We start from the raw sequence: 20,029 nt of genomic DNA on the forward strand, positions 1-20,029 counted from the left end.
TTGTGCAAGGGATTGAGGAAGCCTTTATAATGAAGAGCATATGGAATGCAGTGCCTTGAAAGGGTGCAGACATTAAATGATTTAAGGCTGTATAGTAGTACAGGAAGCTTAATCTGATTTGGCACTTTTATGAAAAATAACTTTAGTACGTAAATTTTAACTTAAAAATTGTTTAGCTAAAATATTATGATTGCATCATTATCCTTCCTTTTTTCTTTTTTTCTCCTATGTAATAAAATCTGTCAAGTTAGAAAGTTTTATTAAAATAGCTTGGTTTGTTGTGTGGTGTATTAATACTATAATAACATATGGTATTAATAATTCTAGAAACCAGTCCATCATCACACAGATGCTCTCCCTGACACAAAGAAACTACCTAGGTAAGTTTTTAAATTCAATATATATATATATATTGTGTGTGTGTGTGTGTGTGTGTGTGTGTGTGTGTGTGTGTGTGTGTGTGTGTGTGTGTGTGTGTGTGTGTGTGTGTGTGTGTGTGTGTGTGTGTGTGTGTGTGTGTGTGTGTGTGTGTGTGTGTGTGTTTACTAATGAATACAAACAAATTATGTCATCAACAGTATTGCCGAAATCACTCTAAGGAACATCAGCCAGATTATTTAGTGATACATTTTGACAAACAGCTGTTTGCCAAAATGCATAACTAAATTGTCATCTCTCTCTCTCTCTGTGTTATTTTAAATTACATGTTAGTGAGTAACTAATAACTTCTTTTTCAGGATTAGTTTATGTACAAGGTGACCAAAAAAAAAAGTGCAGTTTTTGCATTTTATAAAAAAAAATGTGGAAGCAGTAATAGAGTAATAGCAGTAATTAAGTAACTTACTTAATCTGACAATGAATTTGAAAAAGTACAAGTGATTATTGAGTCATTTGGCACATAACAAATGAAGTGCAATTTGGCAAAAATATAGAACAGGAAAAAAGAAATGGCTACTCCAGTTGGTATTTTAGCATGTATCATTCATGAGTATAAACTAGGTACAAACATTAGCAAATAACTGGCAAGGTATGAATGGTATGTGGAGAAGATAAGTGAAAGAGCAAATTATTCAAACACATTCACATATGGTGATGCACTCCATGAGTCATCATTAAATAATTGTTGACGATGTACTGAAGGCTGCTGTTGAGTTGTTGGACTCGTGCCATCATGCTAGGTGCTTTCAAAAAACAGACAGATATCAGGTATATGGAGGCACAGAATCGAGACGAAAACAGGTGACTGGTGGTGTGATGCAAGGTTCAGTGCCGGGACCATTGCTATTTAATTTGTACATAAATGATATAGGATATAACCTGAAAGAAATGTTCAGTTCTTTGCTGATGATGCAAATTGGGTAGAGTAATGGTTAATCAAGGCAATGTGGAGAGCTTGCAGAACGATTTAAATAGGCTGTCAGCATAGGTAAAAGATAATGGGGGTCAGTTTTTTGTTAAAAAATGTAAAGTTATACATTTTGGGAAAAATAGATTACAAGCTGTATATCATATTGATTACACTATACTCCAGGAAATAGATGAAGCTAGAGATTTAGTTGTGGTGGTAGACAGAGAGTTGAAGTTATGTGGATATATTGCTAAGGTAGTCGATAGGCTTACTTGGCTATTGAAGAACATATTAACATCTAGAGATACCACTGAAACCCCTTGTGGACCTGTGGGTTTCAGTGGATAGGATTCAGAGGCAAGTGTCCAAGATTTTGAGCGGCCTGCAGAATGTTCCCTACGAATATAGATTGAGGGTGTTTATGGATTGAACAAGTTAGTTGATAGGAGAAAAATATGGAATATGATAGAAACATTTAAGTTGCTTAAAGGGTTTCATAGGATAGATGCAGAGGAAATGTTTCAGCACTTTGCCAAAGGGACCAGAACAAGTTGTTATCCCAGGAAATTGAATAAAGGTGTGGTTAGTAAGAGTGTGAGGACTAGATTTTTTTTCTTGGAGAGTTGTGAATGAGTGGAATTGGTTGCCAGAGTTAGTTGTGCTTTGTCTGTTAATAGGTTCGAGGAGAGACATGATAAATTCGGTCTCCCAGATGAGTCTTCAGACTTAATGGGGATGCCCATATATTAATAATAATAATAGCCTCTCCACATAACTAAACTTGTAGAATAAACCTGATAATGCCTTAGTCACTCATCTTGGACCTCTGTAGAATTTTCACTTTAACAGTGAAAACTAAGTGACCAAATCAGAGCACATTAGTTGATGTGTAGTTTTATATGTTACGGCTATATGTATAGTGGCACAACCAATTCTTTATCTCTAGTAGCAGCAATTCACTCCGTAGCTAATTGCAACACGTGTTCCCTCTGTGGATCATTTCCAGATTCAGAAATCTCACCATCATCCTGAAGCATCCCACTATGTAAGTAGCCATACAGTTTTGCACTCTGAAGTGCAAAATTATTAATATTGAAACTGCAGTCTCCCACTCACATGTTATTGGCCTGGTTGGCTGAGCGGTTAACGTATCCGCTCACCAGCCAAAAGGCTGCAGGTTCGAATCCTGCCGTGGGCATGGATGTTTGTGATCATCACCATCATCATCATCAAATTCCTGCTATGTACCCACAAGGGGTGTACAGGATATGATAGTACTACATGAAAAAATTATATCATTACTAACTTCCTATCTACAATTTTCCTCCAAATCAGTCTGTTACTTGTCAAGACTCCAACATTATCAACTCTTATATTTCTATCGTCTAAGGCACTTTGTACCGTATCAATCCACCTATATCTTGGTCTTCCTCTGGGTCGTTTTCCTGCCAACCTGGCAGAGAACTTGATTTGCTAATCTTACCTTGCCCATTCTGTTTAGGTGACCATACCACCTGAGATTAGCTCTGCTAACGCATTCCTGGATGCTGACAATGTCAAGTTCTTTCCTAATATCCTCATTTTTAATATGATATTGCCATTGATGCCATCTGTTCACACCTATAATCTTTCTCAGACTCTCATATCTGCGGTCCCTAGTCTTTGGTCAAGTGTTTTACTTCTGACCCAGCTCTCAGATCCATAAGTTAAAACTGGTTTGAACACTGTCTAGTATACAGCTAATTTCGTGTTCCGACTAATTTCTCTCTTATTCCATATGAATTTATTCAATTGACTTCCCACCATACCAGCTTTGCTGATTCTGTTGTCTATTTCTATATTTAATTTACCATCTTCAGTAAAAATCGTGCCTAAGTAGCTGAAATGTTTTACTTGTTCCACAGGTTCTCCATTCACAACACAGTTGACATTTTCAATGATTCTGCCTATTTTCACTGTCTTTGTCTTTATATTGCTGACCTTCATACCATATCTATTACAACAGCAATTCAATTTAGTCAGAGAATCTTGCAGACTTGTAGCGGATTTATTTAGAGGTATAACATCGTCCGCATAAAGCAAAGAGCTGACATTAACATCTCCAATTTTGATATCATGTTTAATACCACTTTCCTAAGTAATGTGATCCATATAGATAATGAATAACAGAGGGGATAATGTACATCCTTGTCTCACACCAGATTTAACATTAAACCATCTTCCTGTACTTCCTTCAATTCTAACTGCTGACTTACAACTCAAATAAAGACTAGGTATTGCTTGATATAATACCCCATTGACACCATATAACTGCAGTGTATTGAATAGCTTCTCTCTTGGCACCTTACCATATGCCTTTTCCAAATCAACAAAGCTTAAATACAGATCTTTGTTATATTCCCATGCTTTTACGACTATTTGTCGTAAAGTGAAGATCTGATCCTGACAGCCTCTGTTTGGCCTGAATCCAGCTTGTTCTTCACCAAGCTTTTCTTCCACAATTCTTCTCAACCATTTCTCAAGTATACTTGCATAGATCTTGCCAGGAACACTCAGTAGGGAAATACCTCTGTAATTCTCACATTCAGTTTTATTTTCCTTTTTATATATGGGTACTATGAGAGCTCTACTCCAATCATTGGGAATTCGTCCACTTCTACCTTAGTAGAACCTTCAGCTGGAGTAGATGATATTCGACCACCATACTTCAGCATTTCTGGTCGAATATCATCTACTCCAGCTGCCTTTCCACATTTCAACCTTTTGATGGCTTTTTCTACTTCAAGTATGGATATGTGTTCCTGCCTACATGCCTCATCAGTGTTTTTTACCACTGTGCTGTCATCACTGCTTGTTTCATTAGCAGTTTTTCAAAGTAATTACTCCATACTTCAAGGATATCTTTTTCTCCAGTTTTCATGTCACCTTTATCATCTCTAAATCCTTTTACAGCACTTTTTCCTCCATTCCTAAGCTTCTTCAACAACCTCCAGAATATTTTGCCACTTTCTTGATATTTATTTTCTATATTCTTGCCAAAGTCCTCCCATGACTTTTGTTTAGCTAGTTTTACACAGTGTTTAACATTCTTGCATTTGTCTCTATATTCTCTAAGAGCACAAGCTGACTTATTTGACAGGAACTTTTGATATGCTTTCTTCTTTTCCTTCACTGCCTCTTTAACTTCCTGTGTCCACCAGGGAGTTCTTGATTTTTTTATCCTTACAGACAACCTCACCACATGCCTCTCTGGCAGAATCAATCAATGTTTTCTTCAGAGTTTGCCACTGAATCTCCAAGGTTTGATTCCTGTTCTGAAACCCTTTCATTTTTTTTTAATTATCTTTCCGTATTTTAGTCTACAGTTCACATCTGAGAGCTGCTCAACTTTTATTCGCTTTAAAACTTTCTTAAATGTTATTCTTTTCAATATGAAATTCAATTTTATCCTGCTGAAGGCTAAATAGTGATCACTTCCAATTTCAAATCCTCTGTACACTCTGGTGTCCTGCACCAGGGAGAAAACATCACTATCAACAATAACATAGTCAATGAAACTTTCTTATTCCTAGCCTCTTTTCTCCATGTAAATTTGTGCACATTTTTATGTTGGAACATGGTGTTAGTAATAACCAGTCCATGTCATTAGCAGAAATCCAACAGATATTTGCCATTATTATTGGCTTTGCTCTTTTCTCCAAATTTTCCCAAAATATTTTTGTATGTCTCACAATCATTTCCTACTCTGCTATTTAGATCCCCAACAAGGACCAACTTTTCCTTTTTCATTGTGTCAGTTGCTTTTTCTAAAGCCTCAAAAAATTCCTCCACTTCTACCTTAGTAGAACCTTCTGTTGGACCATAGGCACAAATAAGTCTCATTGTCCAGTTCCCCATTCTCATATTTGCCCACATTACTCTACTTGAGACTGACTGCCATTCAAGAAGATTAGCCTCGTATTTTGTGTTGAATACTATGGCTACAGTTTCTTTTCCTTGATTGTCATTGCCTGATTATAACATTTTGTATTTATTGCTCAGAAAGATCTCACCAGTTTTGGTCTTTTTTGTTTCAGTCACTCCTATTATGTCGATCTGGTACTTATTAATTCCTCAGCTAGCTCCATTTCTTTGCCATTCAGGCTTCTTATGTTGATAGTACCGATCTTTAACTCTGGTGATGTTGAGTTGGGGTTTGTTTTCAGATTTGTTCCAGTAGCTGACTTTTCACTGTTCGCCCTGGTTCCCTGGCGAAAACAACGGGGACCTTGTTTAACCGGGCGACGCCCCAGCCGGCATGAAATTTTGTCATGTTGTACCATCATTTTTTATTTTGGTTTAACCAATAAGAATACAATTTGGTCAGCTAAATCCCAAATTGCCAGCCCATCCTCGTTCGTTCAGTATCCAAGTAGATATCCAACAGGGTGCACCACGAGAAGGTGAGGATTGGACATTAGGTCAGAAGCCCTGGTCGGTTCTCCGCATTCCTTTAAAGGCTATGTGGAGGTCTCCTCTCAGTTATTCAGCTTTGACCCTTAAGCACCCCGATGTTTGTGATTGTCTGTGAAAATACTAGTGGTAGTGGCGAGCGGTAGATGGCATTGGTGTAGATGATGATGGTAGTCGCAGTTTGTTGTAGTTGGTGGATTGATTGGTTGAGACAGAGTTGTACAGTAGGTGCCCTCCCTCGATGAGTCTTTGGACCGTGGAGGGGTCACGTAATAATAATAATATGTTCAAGCTAAAAGTAATACTCTTTCTGAAGTGAGTTGACATCAGAATCACTCCTTATAACTCTCCCACCTTTGCATTACCAGCAACCAATACGCATCCTCTGTCACTCCATATGAGAAAATTATTACCTATAAGTTATCATTATTATTATTATTATTACATCACACTTCCAGGGAGTCCAAAGACTCATCAAAGGAAGGCATCTACTCTACAACTCTTTGTCTCACTACTCCACCAACCTTCATCATCTAACACCAATGCCATCGACTGCCGATTACCACCACTAGTACTTTCAATCACAAACATCCATGCCCACGGCAGGATTTGAATCCGGCCTTTTGGCTGGAGAACGGATACTGTGTGATTATGTGACACTTAGTTAATTTTCTTTTCGGGAACATTGCATTCTACAATGCATTGGCTGAGAGTGTCGTGTGCAGAGAATTTGAATGTCTTAAGGCACAGTATGATGAGCTATTGTGTATGACAAAAGGGTCCTTCAAGATCAATAATAAATTTAGTTTAATCCTTTATCCTAGTGAGAGCAAACAAAGTTTGCACCTGAAAATATCTTCAGGACTGAATATAGTGTTGTACTATCTTACATGGGTAAGTCTAACCTAGTGTAAAATAAACTTTCAGCATCTTTCTCTAAATCCAGAGTAATTTAATAAAAAAGGTGGTAAACCTTTTGGCAACTTCAGTAGGTAAAGATGACCATGCTACTGCTTCTTCCTGGTATCTCCAACTCTGGGCCTGGCTTCCACTGAAGAGACCTCAATAAAGGTCAAAACTAGTCTGGGTAGTGGCCATTCCCTTAATGCATAACAGTATACATATCCACAAGGAGATGTGGTTTGCATTATGGGAGATACTGAGATAGGAGTGTTGGTATCTTGCTCCACCTTTGCTACGAGTTGCCCTGGTGTTGCACTACTTACCCAGGTAAGATAGTACAACACTATATTCAGTCCTGAAGATATTTTCAGGCGCAAACTTTGTTTGCTCTCACTAGGATAAAGAATTAAACTAAATTTATTATAGTTTAACATAGTGTAAAATAAACTTTCAAGGTCCTTCAAGATAGTCTGAGATTCAGTGGGATCATATGATAATAATAATAATAATGTTACTGTTGATAATGATATTTTTCCACTGGGTCAGGACACAAGAGTACACAAAGGATCTGAAATTGGAAGTTTTGTTTAAGTTTTGGAATTTTAGTTTTGAGCAGGATAAACTTTTTATTATTATTATTATTATTATTCAGACCTCCATGGAGTCAAAAGACAAAAGACTCATCGTGGAAGGTCCTTTCTAAGAAACACAAGTCTATCAAGACTCATTGAGGAAGGTCCCACCTAGGAAACACAAAGTCTATCATACCACTCCTTAAATGCGTTGACCGTTCTCACTCTCACCACTCCATCAGGCAATGCATTCCATAGTTCAACCACCCTCCATGCAAAGAAACCACTCCTCACCCTCTTTCTCACAGTTTCCTTTCGTAACTTCCAGGGATGGCCCCTTGTCATGACTCCTTCCTGCTGTTCAACCAAGCGCAAGAACTCTCCAGTGTCAACCCTGTAACCACCTCTCAACAATTTAAAAGTCTCAATCATATCACCTCTCCTTCTTCTAACCACCAAGCTCTGCAGTCCACACTCCTTCAGCCAATCCTCATAACTAACATTGTACAGTCCTAACACCATCTTTGTTATCTGCCTTTGTACCTTTTCCACAGTTAATTTATCCCCTTCAACTCCTGGGGACCAGATCTGAGAACAATAGTCCAAGTGTGGTCTGATCAGAGTCTTATACAACGGAATGATAACTGTTTTATCTCTGCAGGTCAGCGTCCTTCTCATTATTGCAGAAATCCTCTAGGTTACCTTCACCACCTTTGCAATATGTCCCCTAAATTACAGGTTTCTATCAATCATCAACCCCAGATCTCTTGTCTCACCTACTTCTTCCTCCAGTATAACTCCTCCCATAGAGTATGCAGTGTTCCATTGATGTTTCCCAAATCTCAAGACCTCACATTTTGCTGCATCAAACCGATACCCCCATTCATTTGCCTATCTATCTGGCTTATTCAAATCCTCATGCAGGACTACCACATCTGCACTATTACTAATAACCCTTCCCAGCTTTGCATCATCCGCAAACATCATCCCCAATATCCCCTTGCAATCCACGGACAACGTCATTAATATAAAGGTTAAACAATATAGGTCCCAGTACTGAGCCCTGTGGAACCCCACTTGTAACCTTCTGCCTCTTTGATATTGCTCCACCATACACAACTCTCTGATACCTATCGGACAGCCAGTCCTGAATCCACTTGACCAATCTAACATCCAGACCCATGTGCTGCAACTTGAATATCAGCTTATCATGTGGCACCCTGTCAAATGCCTTCACTAAGTCTAAGAAAATGGCAATACATGCCTTTCCCTCATCTAATGCTCTTGTAACTTTATTATAAAAGGCTAGCATATTGCTAAAACAAGAACACCCTTTCACAAATCCATGTTGGCTCTCACAGATAACATTACCCTTATCTGCCCAATGCTGTATATGGTCCCTCACTACTTTCTCCAAGATCTTACTAACTACTGATGACACACCAACTTGCCTATAATTAGACACTTACAGTCTGCTACCGCCCTTATGCAACGGCACTATCTTTCCTTCCTTCCATTCCAAGGGCACCTTTCCTGCAGCCAGACTTTCATTGAAAAGCCAGGTCAAAGGCACTGTTCAGTTCCTTAGCACATTCTCTCAAAACTCATGGTGAAATACCATCCAGTTCCTCAGCTTTACTAACATCCAGAGTACTCGGTATGTGGAACACACTCTCCTCCTGCACCTCTAAACCTCGAACCTGCCCTATCCCTCTAATTCAAATTGACTCCTTCAGGATGAAATACTCCAATAAAGTGTTCATTGAACAATTCCCACCATGTCCTCTTCATCAGTCACTCTATTCCCATTTTTATCCCACGATGTCATTCTTCCACAGTCATTTCTCCTCCTACTGGCCACATAGCTAAAAAATTCCCTAGGATTTTCCTTGGATCTAAGAGCCAATCTTTTCTCATATTCCAGTTTTGCCTTCCTTACTGTACTAGTCACTCTCCTGGCCTCTGTCTTATATTCTTCATGCATCTTCTGTTCACCTGTCTCCTTATATCTCTGTTTAATATTGTTTGTCATCCACTTCGCTCCAAATTGTGTCCTCTTCTTCACTCGTGGAATACAGATTACCATTGCTGCTAACAAATATTCCTTCCCAATTTCCCAAGCACTAATGATATCCTGGCCTTCCAATTCCTCCCTCCATGAAACTTCCTCAAGTTGATGTCTAAGACTATTATAATCACCTGCTTTATAATTCCACATACGTTCCCTTCTCTTTGATACTCCTGCATGTCTATTCATTTTCCAAGTCAAAACCATATGGTCACTCTCTCCAGCTGGTGGGAGAGATGACATCTCAGTTATTATCAACTCTTTTGATACTATAACCAAATCCAAACTCTTGAACCTCTTGTTCCCTCTGTTACATGGTGCCTAAGACATTTGTCCCTCAAAAATTCTAGAAATTCCATTCCCTTATTGCTACATTCATCTTCCTCTCCCCAATTTATACTGCTGTAGTTAAAATCTCTCATAACAATCATTCTTCTTGCACTTTCCATGTTCAACTGTCTCAACTTCACCTATTCCCCATTCTCTGTGCTCCTTGGTCTGGCACCACCCCACTAAATATCCTGTCTTGCCCACCTCCACCTCACACCATATGCTTTCAAAATCAAAATCGTTAGTGTCACAGCCTTCCAAAGCCTCCACTCTTAGAGCAGCGCTTCCCAAATTGTGGGCCGCAGGTTTTGTTGAGGGGGGGGGGCGTGAAATAATGAAAACAAATTTAAAATGTTTTAAGACTAAGTAGATTTTTTTTTATTTTAAACGAAACGTATTTAAGTTTTATTATTTATTATTTCTTTTTTTGTTATTTTTTATATTTTAATGGAAAAATTCACACATTGGTGTTGGTTCACAAACTTTGCTTCCTGCATATTTCGGCACTTAATGAATATTAGTAAATATTGCTTATTCATATGTTTCATTTCCAAGCAGGGATTAATTGTTTTTACTTCGAATGCTCTCCAGGAAAGCTCCAAATCTTCCTTTCCCTTTCATCACGCGTTCGTAATCAGGGACTGTTGATATTGACTTTATATACATATCAAAACTCGTTTTATATTATCACTGTCATCCGAGCTAGTTTTCAATAAAAGTTACCAATAAAAGTTTCGCATATACTTCACACATGAAAAAACGCTTAAACAAGTTCATGTGGGGAGATAGTAACTCGCTTGCAGTGGTAAACAATACACCCAGCCTTTCCAACACTTTAATAATAACACAGCACCTGACACATACAGATTGGACTATAATTTGATCCTTGATTTCTGTCACCTCCCTTATGAAGTGCCATCCTTCTACTTCTTTGGAACGTGGCCCAATGTAAGACTCATATTAAACAAATATTTCAAGGCAGATTTTGACTCCCTGGCACATTCATTCAAAATATGTAGTGATATATCATCAAGTACCACAGCTTTATTAACACCAAGTTTGCATAATTCCCCATACAACTTCTTCCTCACTCACAGTCAGTCTCTCCTCCTCATCATCAACTGCTCTCAAACTCTCCATGATGTCACATTCACAAGGATGAAAGACATTTATGAACTGCTCTTTAAATATTTCAACTATATCCTCTGCGACAGTTGTCCTTATACTACCATTTTCTTCAATCAATGCCATCCTACCATAATATTTTTTTGGTTTGTTTCATGAGCTTATGAAAAGTGGTAATAATTAGTTCCATTAATTGATTATTATCATTCCTCTTTGTCTCCAAAATGCCAGTTTTCTCTGCATTGCATGCTTCATTCATCCATTTCATCATCATCATCAAATTCATGACATGTACCCTCACAGAGTGTACAGGATATGATAGTAACGCATGAAAAACTTACACCATTACTAACTTTTTATCTACAATTTTCCTCCAAATCAATCTGTTTCCTGTCAAGACTTCAACATTATCAGATCTTATATTTCTATCTTCTCAGGCACTTTTTACTGTATCAATCCACCTATATCTTGGTCTTCCTCTGGGTCTTTTTACTGCCAACCTGGCAAAAAACACTTGTTTTTCCAATCTTTCCTCTCCCATTCTGTTTGGACCATACCACCTAAGATTAGCTCTGCTAACACATTCCTGGATGCTAACAGTATTAAGTTCTTTCCTAATATCCTCGTTTTTAATATGATACTGCCACTGATGCCATTTTTTCACCCCTCTAATCTTTCTCAGGATCCTTGTACCTGTGGTCTCTAGTCTTTGGTCAAGTGTTTTATTTCTAACTCAGCTCTCAGATCCATAAGTTAAAACTGGTTTGAACACTGTTTTGTATACAGCTAATTTAGTGTTCCAACTAATTTCTCTCTTATTCCATATGAATTTATTCAGTTGACTTCCTACCATAACAGCTTTGTTGATTCTGTTGTCTATTTCCATATTTAATTTACCATCTTCACTAAAAATCGTGCCTAAGTAGTTGAAATGTTTTACTTTTTCTATAGGTTCTCCATTTACAATGCAGTTGATATTTTCAATGCTTCTGCTGATTTTCATTGTCTTTTTAATGCTGACCTTCATACCATATCTATTACAACAGTTATTCAATTTAGTCAGGGAATCTTGCAGACTTGTAGCGGATTTATTTAGAAATATAACATCATCTGCTTAAAGCAAAGAGCTGAGATTAACATCTCCAATTTTGATATCAGGTTTAATACCACTTTCTTTCATAATGTAATCCATATAGATAATAAATAACAGAGGGGATAATGTACATCCTTGTCTGACACCAGATTTAACATAAAACCATCTTCCTGTACTTTCTTCAATTCTAACTGCTGACTTACATCTCAAATAAAGATCTGAGTATTGCTTGATATAATGCTCTATTGACACCATACAACTGTGGCACTTTGAACAGGTTCTCTGTTGGCACTCTGTCATACACCTTTTTCAGATCTACAAAACTTAAATACAGATCTTTGTTATATTCCCACGATTTCACAACTATTTGTTGTAAAGTGAAAATCTGGTCCTCTATTTGGCCTGAATCCAGGTTGTTCTTCACCAAGCTCCCCTTCCAGAATCCTTCTCAACCATTTCTCAAGTATACTTGAATAAATCTTACCAGGAACACTCAGTGGGGAAATACTTCTGTAATTCTTACATTCGGTTTTCATCCATTTCATACCTACCTTATTTATCTGGTTCTTAAAGGTTCTAAAAAAACTAAATGATTCTTAATTATCACCCAAGCAGCATTCATCTCCTTTTCATCCAACTCCTCTTTCCATGCTACAGCCTCAGCTGTCTCCCGAACTTCTTATAATCACTAGCCTTGTAGTTCCACATATATCTTTTCCTCACAGAAGTCCTCACGTGTTTGGGAACCATCCACGTCTTCACTTCATGGTCACGTTTACCAACCAGAGGGTGAATTGACACCTCCTTTATAATCACATCCTCTGATGAGATGATCAAATCCAAGATCCTCAATCTCGTGTGCCCTCTGTTGCATACTGTCAGAGGCAGTTATTCCTCAAAAACTCAAACTCATTTGCTTTACTACCGGTTGCTATCTCATCATTGCAATTTATATTGCCATAATTAAAATCACCAGTAATTTTATTTATTTTATTCATGTCGGGTTCTCCCAATCCTCAACCACCCATTAGGTCCTGGTTGAGCCCTCCTAATGACGGATTAAGTATGTATTTTTTGACTGTAGCAGCATGTATTCACGGGGCAGTTTGCCTATTATGAGGGACGAAAAAACCCAAGTTTCCAGAAGAATACACCCTCCACCTCCGTATGAGGCTGGCTAACTCATGTTTAATTGAAAGAGACCAGATAAAGGTTCGTCATGTCATGGACAGGAATCGAACCGAGGTCTTTTAACCCGAGGGCTTCGTCTACTGACTGAGCTATGGAGGCTCATCACCCATAATGATCACCTTTTGCCATTCACTTGGCTAATTTGCTTATACATTTCTTGGTCACTACTCTCTGCATTACCAGTTCTATAGCAACATCCAATAAGGTATTTCATTCTATTCCTCTATCTCACACCATACTGCCTCAATACCATTACAACTGTTTTTGTCTTGCATCACTACTTGTATGGACATAACTCTTTTCTATCATATAGCACTCCACCTCCCTTTTTGCCTTTTCTATCTTCACAAATTACATTATACCCTTCCATCTCTATTCCTGTTGGATGTCATCCTCATCCAACCATGTCTCATTTATGCCAACTATTTTTGGGTGAACAAACTCAATCAATGCAATCATTTCATTTCCCTTGTTTTTGATACTTCTGGCATTCATATACAAACATAACAGTCGTTCCTGGATCTATAACAAGATTCACTGATACCACATCTGGTGATGAGTGTTTCCCAAATCTTCCTTACGAAGATTTGGGAAACACTCATCACCAGAGGTCCCACCTTACATTTGAGGCCACCTACTACCGCTCTTAGAGGGCGCTCCACCTAGATAGGACTTTAGTGTCACCCATGTGGTTGGGCTTAGTATTGTATGATATTGTGTGCATGTTACATTAATTGTTTTTGTTATCCACGTAGATGTCCTAGTGACTAGGACGAAATATAGGAAGTATTAAATTCTATTTTAATTCTTTTTGAGTGTTGTAAAAAATCCATTAAGCCTCTAACATGAAGAGCTTATAGGTATTTTACCAGAACAAGTTACCATAAGGTATTTTAACCTTATTAAATAAAAATCTCAGAAGGAGATATAAATGTAGAAAGTATTTTACCTTGGGTATAATAAATGTTAAAGATGCCAAGCTATTTTAAACATGGTTTTACTCCAATTCTCAAGTAAGCAAACAGACAAACAAGTCAAGTTTGCGCCTGCAAATGTTCAAGTCTAGCTGACCCTGAACGTAGTGCAAGACATATGCATATGTGCAGTCCTCATGACAGTGACAATGCTAAATGCCAAAACTGAATTAAGATTTTGATTAATTAAATTGACCTGATCTGGAGCTGTAGCCAACATCTAATAAGTTAAAGGAGCTAGAGATGGAGCTGCAAAATTTTCTTCCAACTCCACAGCCCTGGCCAAAATACTAACTTTCTCTGAGGATGATGCAGCAGATCATCCAGGCACCAAAGAGATGGATGTAGGATTGGATAAAAGTTATGACCAATACTGTTGGCAAGAAAAAATGGCATTCAGACATGATGAACGTTTCCTGCTAGTGATTTGATAAGTACCCTCAAAACAACAGTTATGAGGGTACTTATACTATGTCTAGCTAGCTTCATAATTGCATTTGCTCTTTCTGTGACCTGCGTATTTTTTGACCCTTTCAGTTTTCTGTCAGTTTTTTTACTGGCTCTGGCTTCATGTCCAACTCCACAGAAACCTATGGTTCCATCGCTTTAGGCTCAGCAAATCATTTTCCATCTAGGTTGTGCTGTGATGATATAGGTAAATGTCCTCTTACAAGTTTGCTAACCATCCAATATTTCTGATTTTGAACAAGGAGATTAAAAGCATCCTCTCCATTCTGAATACTAAAAAGTCTCCTGGTTCCCAAAAGCATTTCTTCTGATGAAGTTTTGGGCTTCAAAGTTGACTCATACTTTGCATTACTTTGTCACTCTCTCTCCTATTCCAATGGTAATTTTATTGTAGGTTGGCAATTAATCCACAGTTTTCAAAGAAGGATGACAAATCTTTTATCATATTACTTCTGTTAGTCTCGCTTCAGTCTTTTCTAAAGTAATGGAAAGTCCATTAATAGTAAATTCCAGCACCATATGAAAATTTAAATTGATAAATGTTTAATTCATATAATGAGGATCAGTTAGAAAAGATGAGTCTCAATAGATCACTGTATGGTGGCTGCTCTTTTAAGCATGACATCCAGACCAGCCTAGGTTGTCTGCAGACAATTAAGTGTCCACATGTCACACATGAATGGTATAGCATAGGAAGCAGCAGCAGCCAGAAAGTCTCAATGGATGCTTTAATGTTTTCATTCTAGTGGCCACATTGCCTGAGCAATCACACCTGAGTTAGAGGCATTCAATCATTATTTCATGTTCAGAACCTAAAGGCATTCAGTCCTCAATGCATGTGAAGCATGGGTTTTAAGGGCTATGCACCCTGTCATTCCAGTATGGCCTTAGAATAGTCAGCCATATGTGCAGCGATGAAGTCTGGCACCTTACTAACACCATGTTAGGGCAGCTGCAGATTTGGCCAGTCAAACGCTCACCTTAATCTGATATTTATTTGACCAAGCATATAAATCTCCATCCTAACTTATATAGTTAACTTACAAACTAACTTAACTACCTGCCCTATCTTAACACCTGTTGGGGATGCTCTAGATGCCATTCTATAACCTACAGGAGACCATTCTCTCAATTTGTCACTGTTAGTCATTGGGTTTGTCCCTTTGAGATCACCATCATTAGAGAGTCAGACAAGAAGGTTCCCAACAATTGCTGTGCTGGAGAAGAGCATTAGTTTGAATGGAGTACACCACCTCATGGTTCTAACGATTTCACTGCTAGATGCCATAGCGTGGCAAGGTCCCATGTTTAAAGGAGAAGCCATTTAAGCATTGGATATGGCATCATTCAATGGATGTGTGCTGGACCTATCCTTCAGATGGGAATTTTTGTAAATTCCTGTCTAAAGTAAATTCCTCTAGTAATTCACAGATCTTATTTGTCCCTCAATGACATGAAAAGGTTTGAAGAAACTAAAGTGTTTTATATAATATCTCTGTCATTTGATCAGCTTTAGCACAAACACCTTTAGTTCTGTTTTGCATCTATCTACTGTTGTATGCAATCAGTCTCTGATCTCTCTCTCTCTCTCTCTCTCTGGATGGGTACCACAGGGTTGCATTCTTCTGTATATCAGAAACTCCCTTCCCCCTATCAGTTTGCCAATAAAACAGTTTCACACTTTTGATACACTGTAAAATAATTATGCAAACCATGCACCACACAAATAAACAATTGCCAGATCCTTTACAGTTTGAGTTGCTAATTTCTAAATCATGTTTTGTGAATGGTTTAGAAATCAGAATCACTAAATCATTTTAATTTGAAACCTTTGCTAATTTCAGTTGTAGTAATACTCAATAATCACCTTATTCTCAAAATAAAAAAAAAAAAAAAAAAAAAAAAAGAAACTCTACCTTTCCCCCACCTTTTTACTTTCAATAAAATCACATCTCTTGATAAGATGGATAAGATGATATTTCTCTTCTTCAGTTAAATTTTACCAGCATATTTGTGCCACTAAATGTATTGTTGGTATTGTAAGAGAAAGCTTGAACAGGCATGAAGTATTGAGTGTCACCTCAAACAGCTGAATTAAAAACAATAATAAAGTGTGAAAGAAACTGAACATGCACGCCAAACATAAATCCAAATGAAATTTAATTGGAGTGATATGCAATACATATATGAATATTTTAAGTACATTTTTCCCCTCGTATAACTGTGGAAAAAAAAAGCAGGAAAGTGGACTAGAAAAAACTCATAATATAACAGTGCACTGCCTTTAAAACTAAACCTAACTAGTACATCATCTGTTTAAAAGTCATCATGTTTATGTAGATAGTCATGTGTGCAACCATGGCTGGGCACAGAATTATAGAAATAGCTAATGCTGTGACCAACAAAGTTGTATGTGGTGTGATGGCAGTAAAAACAGATATGTATGAAATATTCGAATTCTTCAGCTTGCCGGGCCTCTAAGGTTCTCAGCTAAGTCTTTTTGGCTATTATCCTCCTAATACATCTGCAGTTTACCTGTAGGTTGCTTTCCATCAGGCTTCATCACTAATGTTTGTTTAGCTATTCTCTCTCCACACAATTCTTTCCACATGTCCAGGAATCTTTCCACAAATCAGAACATGCAGCCATCTCAGGCTGCATGTTCTGATTTCATCAACCAGAAGTGGGGATCTAAAGAGTTTGTATAGTTCTTGATTATGTCTACTTCTCTATTCAGCTGTTGGGTTATCTCTTACAGTCTATAAACATTTCTGAGGATTTTATTTTCAAAGATCTGCAATGCTTTTGCATATTGGTCTGATATACTCCAGGTTTCTGCTCAAAATAAAACAAAAGGTCTAATGATTGCCTTGTATATTTCTGTTTTAATATTGCTTGATAGAATTTTCAAAGATAGTAAATGATGTAGTGAATGATAAGATCTATTGGAGTCTGGAATTCTAGCTTTTATTTCTGTACTAATTTTATTATCTTGAGTAATCAAAGTTCCAAGATATTTGAAGGGGGTGGCACTTTTAAATTTCAGATTATCAATGACAACTGGTCATTTTATGCTTGCTTGTGATTTCTGCATACATTTAAATATTCAGTTTTATCGAGGTTGATTTGTAATCCTAGTTTTTCAGCAGCAATTTTGAATTTTCTCAATTTTGTTCTAATGTTTACAGATTTCTCTCCAATGCATGAAATATAGAACTTAGGATTTAGAATGACCTCACAAAGGTGTTGTAGATGATTGAGAAAATGTCACCTAATTCCATGTACTTGCTATTATCTTCAATGCGAGTTAAACTCTCTCACTGCTCTTGATCATACTGATGCTTCCAAATGTATGACAAAAATTCTTCAGTAGGTGTACTACTGAACATTATTACTGTTCTTCTACTACAGCTGAATAGATTGCATGAATAGGCAGGTAATTGGAACTATCATTTCAATGTTGCAAAGTGTAAGGTTTTGAGATTTGGTAAGCAATGATAGAATGCAAAGTATACACTTGGTGGGGAAACTTTAAGGGAGGTAGAAGAGATGAGAGATCTAGGAGTGGTGGTGGACAAGGACCTGAAAAAAATTTAGGGGCCACATTGCACAAGTTATGAAGACATTACATCAGAGATAATGGCAATGATGTGAAGGAACATGCAGAAATAGAGATGTTACAATGCCATTGTATGAGGCCTTGATCAGGCCTCATACAATTGAGATTGAGACATATAAGCTAGTCAGGGGTTGTTATCAGGTGGGGACATGGAAGAGATTTTTCTTAGAATGGGAGAGGGGGATAGAACAAGAGGCCATTGCTGGAAACTGTATAAGGAGGGTGTGAGCAAAGTGAGGAGCAGGTTCTTTACATGGAGAGTGATTGGTGAGTGGAATGTATTGCCTGATATGTTGCTGAATGTAGACACATTGAATCAGTTTAAGGCATGATTGGATGAGCATTGTGTGCAATAGTGTACCTCATATGATGAATTTCTGACTCCATGGAGGTCAAATGATGATGATATTATTATTATTATTATTATTATTATTATTATTATTATTATTATTCATGCCTCCATGGAGTCAAAAGACTCATCGTGGGAGGTCCTTCCTAAGAACATAAAGTCTGTCAAGACTCATCGAGGGGAGGTTCCCCCTAAGAAACACAAAGTCTATCATACCACTCCTTAAACTCATTGACCGTTCTCACCCTCACCACTCTATCAGGCAATGCATTCCACGACTCAACCACCTTCCATGCAAAGAAACCACTCCTCACCCTCTTGCTCAATGTTTCCTTTCGTAACTTCCAGGGATGGCCTCTTGTCATCACTCCTTCCCGCTGTTCAACCAAGTGAAAGAACTCCCCAGTGTCAACCCTGTAACCACCACTCAACAGTTTAAAAGTCTCAATCATATCACCTCTCCTTCTATCCGCCAAACTCTGCAGTCCACATTCCCTCATCCGATTCTCATAACTATCCTTGTACAGTCCTGAGACCATCTTTGTCATCCGTCTTTGTATCTTTTCCACAGTTAATTTATCCCCTTCAAATCCTGGGGACCAAATCTGAGAACAATAATCCCAATGTGGTCTGATCAGAGACTTATACAATGGAATGATAACCCTCTTATCTCTGCAGGTCAGTGTCCTTCTCATAATTGCAGCAATCCTCTGTGTTACCTTCACCACCTTTGCAATATGTTCCCTAAACTTCAGGTTTCTATCAATCATCAACCCCAGATCTCTTGTCTCCCCAACTTCCTCCAGTATAACTCCTCCCATAGAGTATGCAGCATCCCATCGATGTTTCCCAAACCTCAAGACCTTACATTTTGCTTCATGAAACTGAAACCCCCATTCATTTGCCCATCTATCTAGCTTATTCAAATCCTCTTGCAGGGCTACCACATCTGCACTATTACTAATAATCCTTCCCAGCTTCGCATCACCTGCAAACAACTGAATATCCCCTTGCAATCCACTGGCAGTGTCATTGATATAAAGGTTAAACAATGTAGGTCCTAGTACTGAGGCCTGTGGGACCCCACTTGTAACCTTCTGTCTCCTTGAAACTGCTCCACCATACACAACTCTCTGATACCTATCATACAGCCAATCCTGAATCCAGTTGACCAATCTGACATCCAGACCCATGTGTTGCAACTTAAATATCAGCTTATCATGTGGCACCCTGTCAAATGCCTTTGCTAAGTCTAAGAAAATTGCAGTATATGCCTTTCCCTCATCTAATGTTCTTGTAACTTTATTATAAAAGGCTAGCATATTGCTAAAACAAGAGCGCCCTTTCACAAATCCATGTTGACTCTCACAGATAACATTACCCTCATCTGCACAGTGCTGTATACGGTCCCTCACTACTTTCTCCAAGTTCTTAACAACTACTGATGACACACAGACTGGTCTGTAATTAGACACTTCCAGTCTGTTACCACCCTTATGCAATGGCACTATATTACCTTCCTTCCATTCCCTGGGCA

The 20,029-nt window shown here is 38.0% G+C and overlaps 1 protein-coding gene across 1 annotated transcript in view; it reads left to right on the forward strand.

The window, feature by feature from the left end:
* Positions 1-20,029, forward strand: part of LOC150096365 (uncharacterized) — a 259,771-nt gene that overhangs the window by 222,418 nt on the left and 17,324 nt on the right. The window contains exon 20 of the mRNA XM_090409041.1: positions 328-380. Coding sequence (XP_090265167.1) covers positions 328-380 — 53 coding nt within the window. The remainder of the gene's footprint in view (positions 1-327; positions 381-20,029) is intronic.

The sequence above is a fragment of the Typopeltis vanoorti genome, chromosome 19 (genome assembly GCF_054136105.1).
Source record: "Typopeltis vanoorti isolate ZY-2024b chromosome 19, IOZ_Tvanoo_1.0, whole genome shotgun sequence".
Taxonomy (NCBI): Eukaryota; Metazoa; Arthropoda; class Arachnida; order Uropygi; family Thelyphonidae; genus Typopeltis; species Typopeltis vanoorti.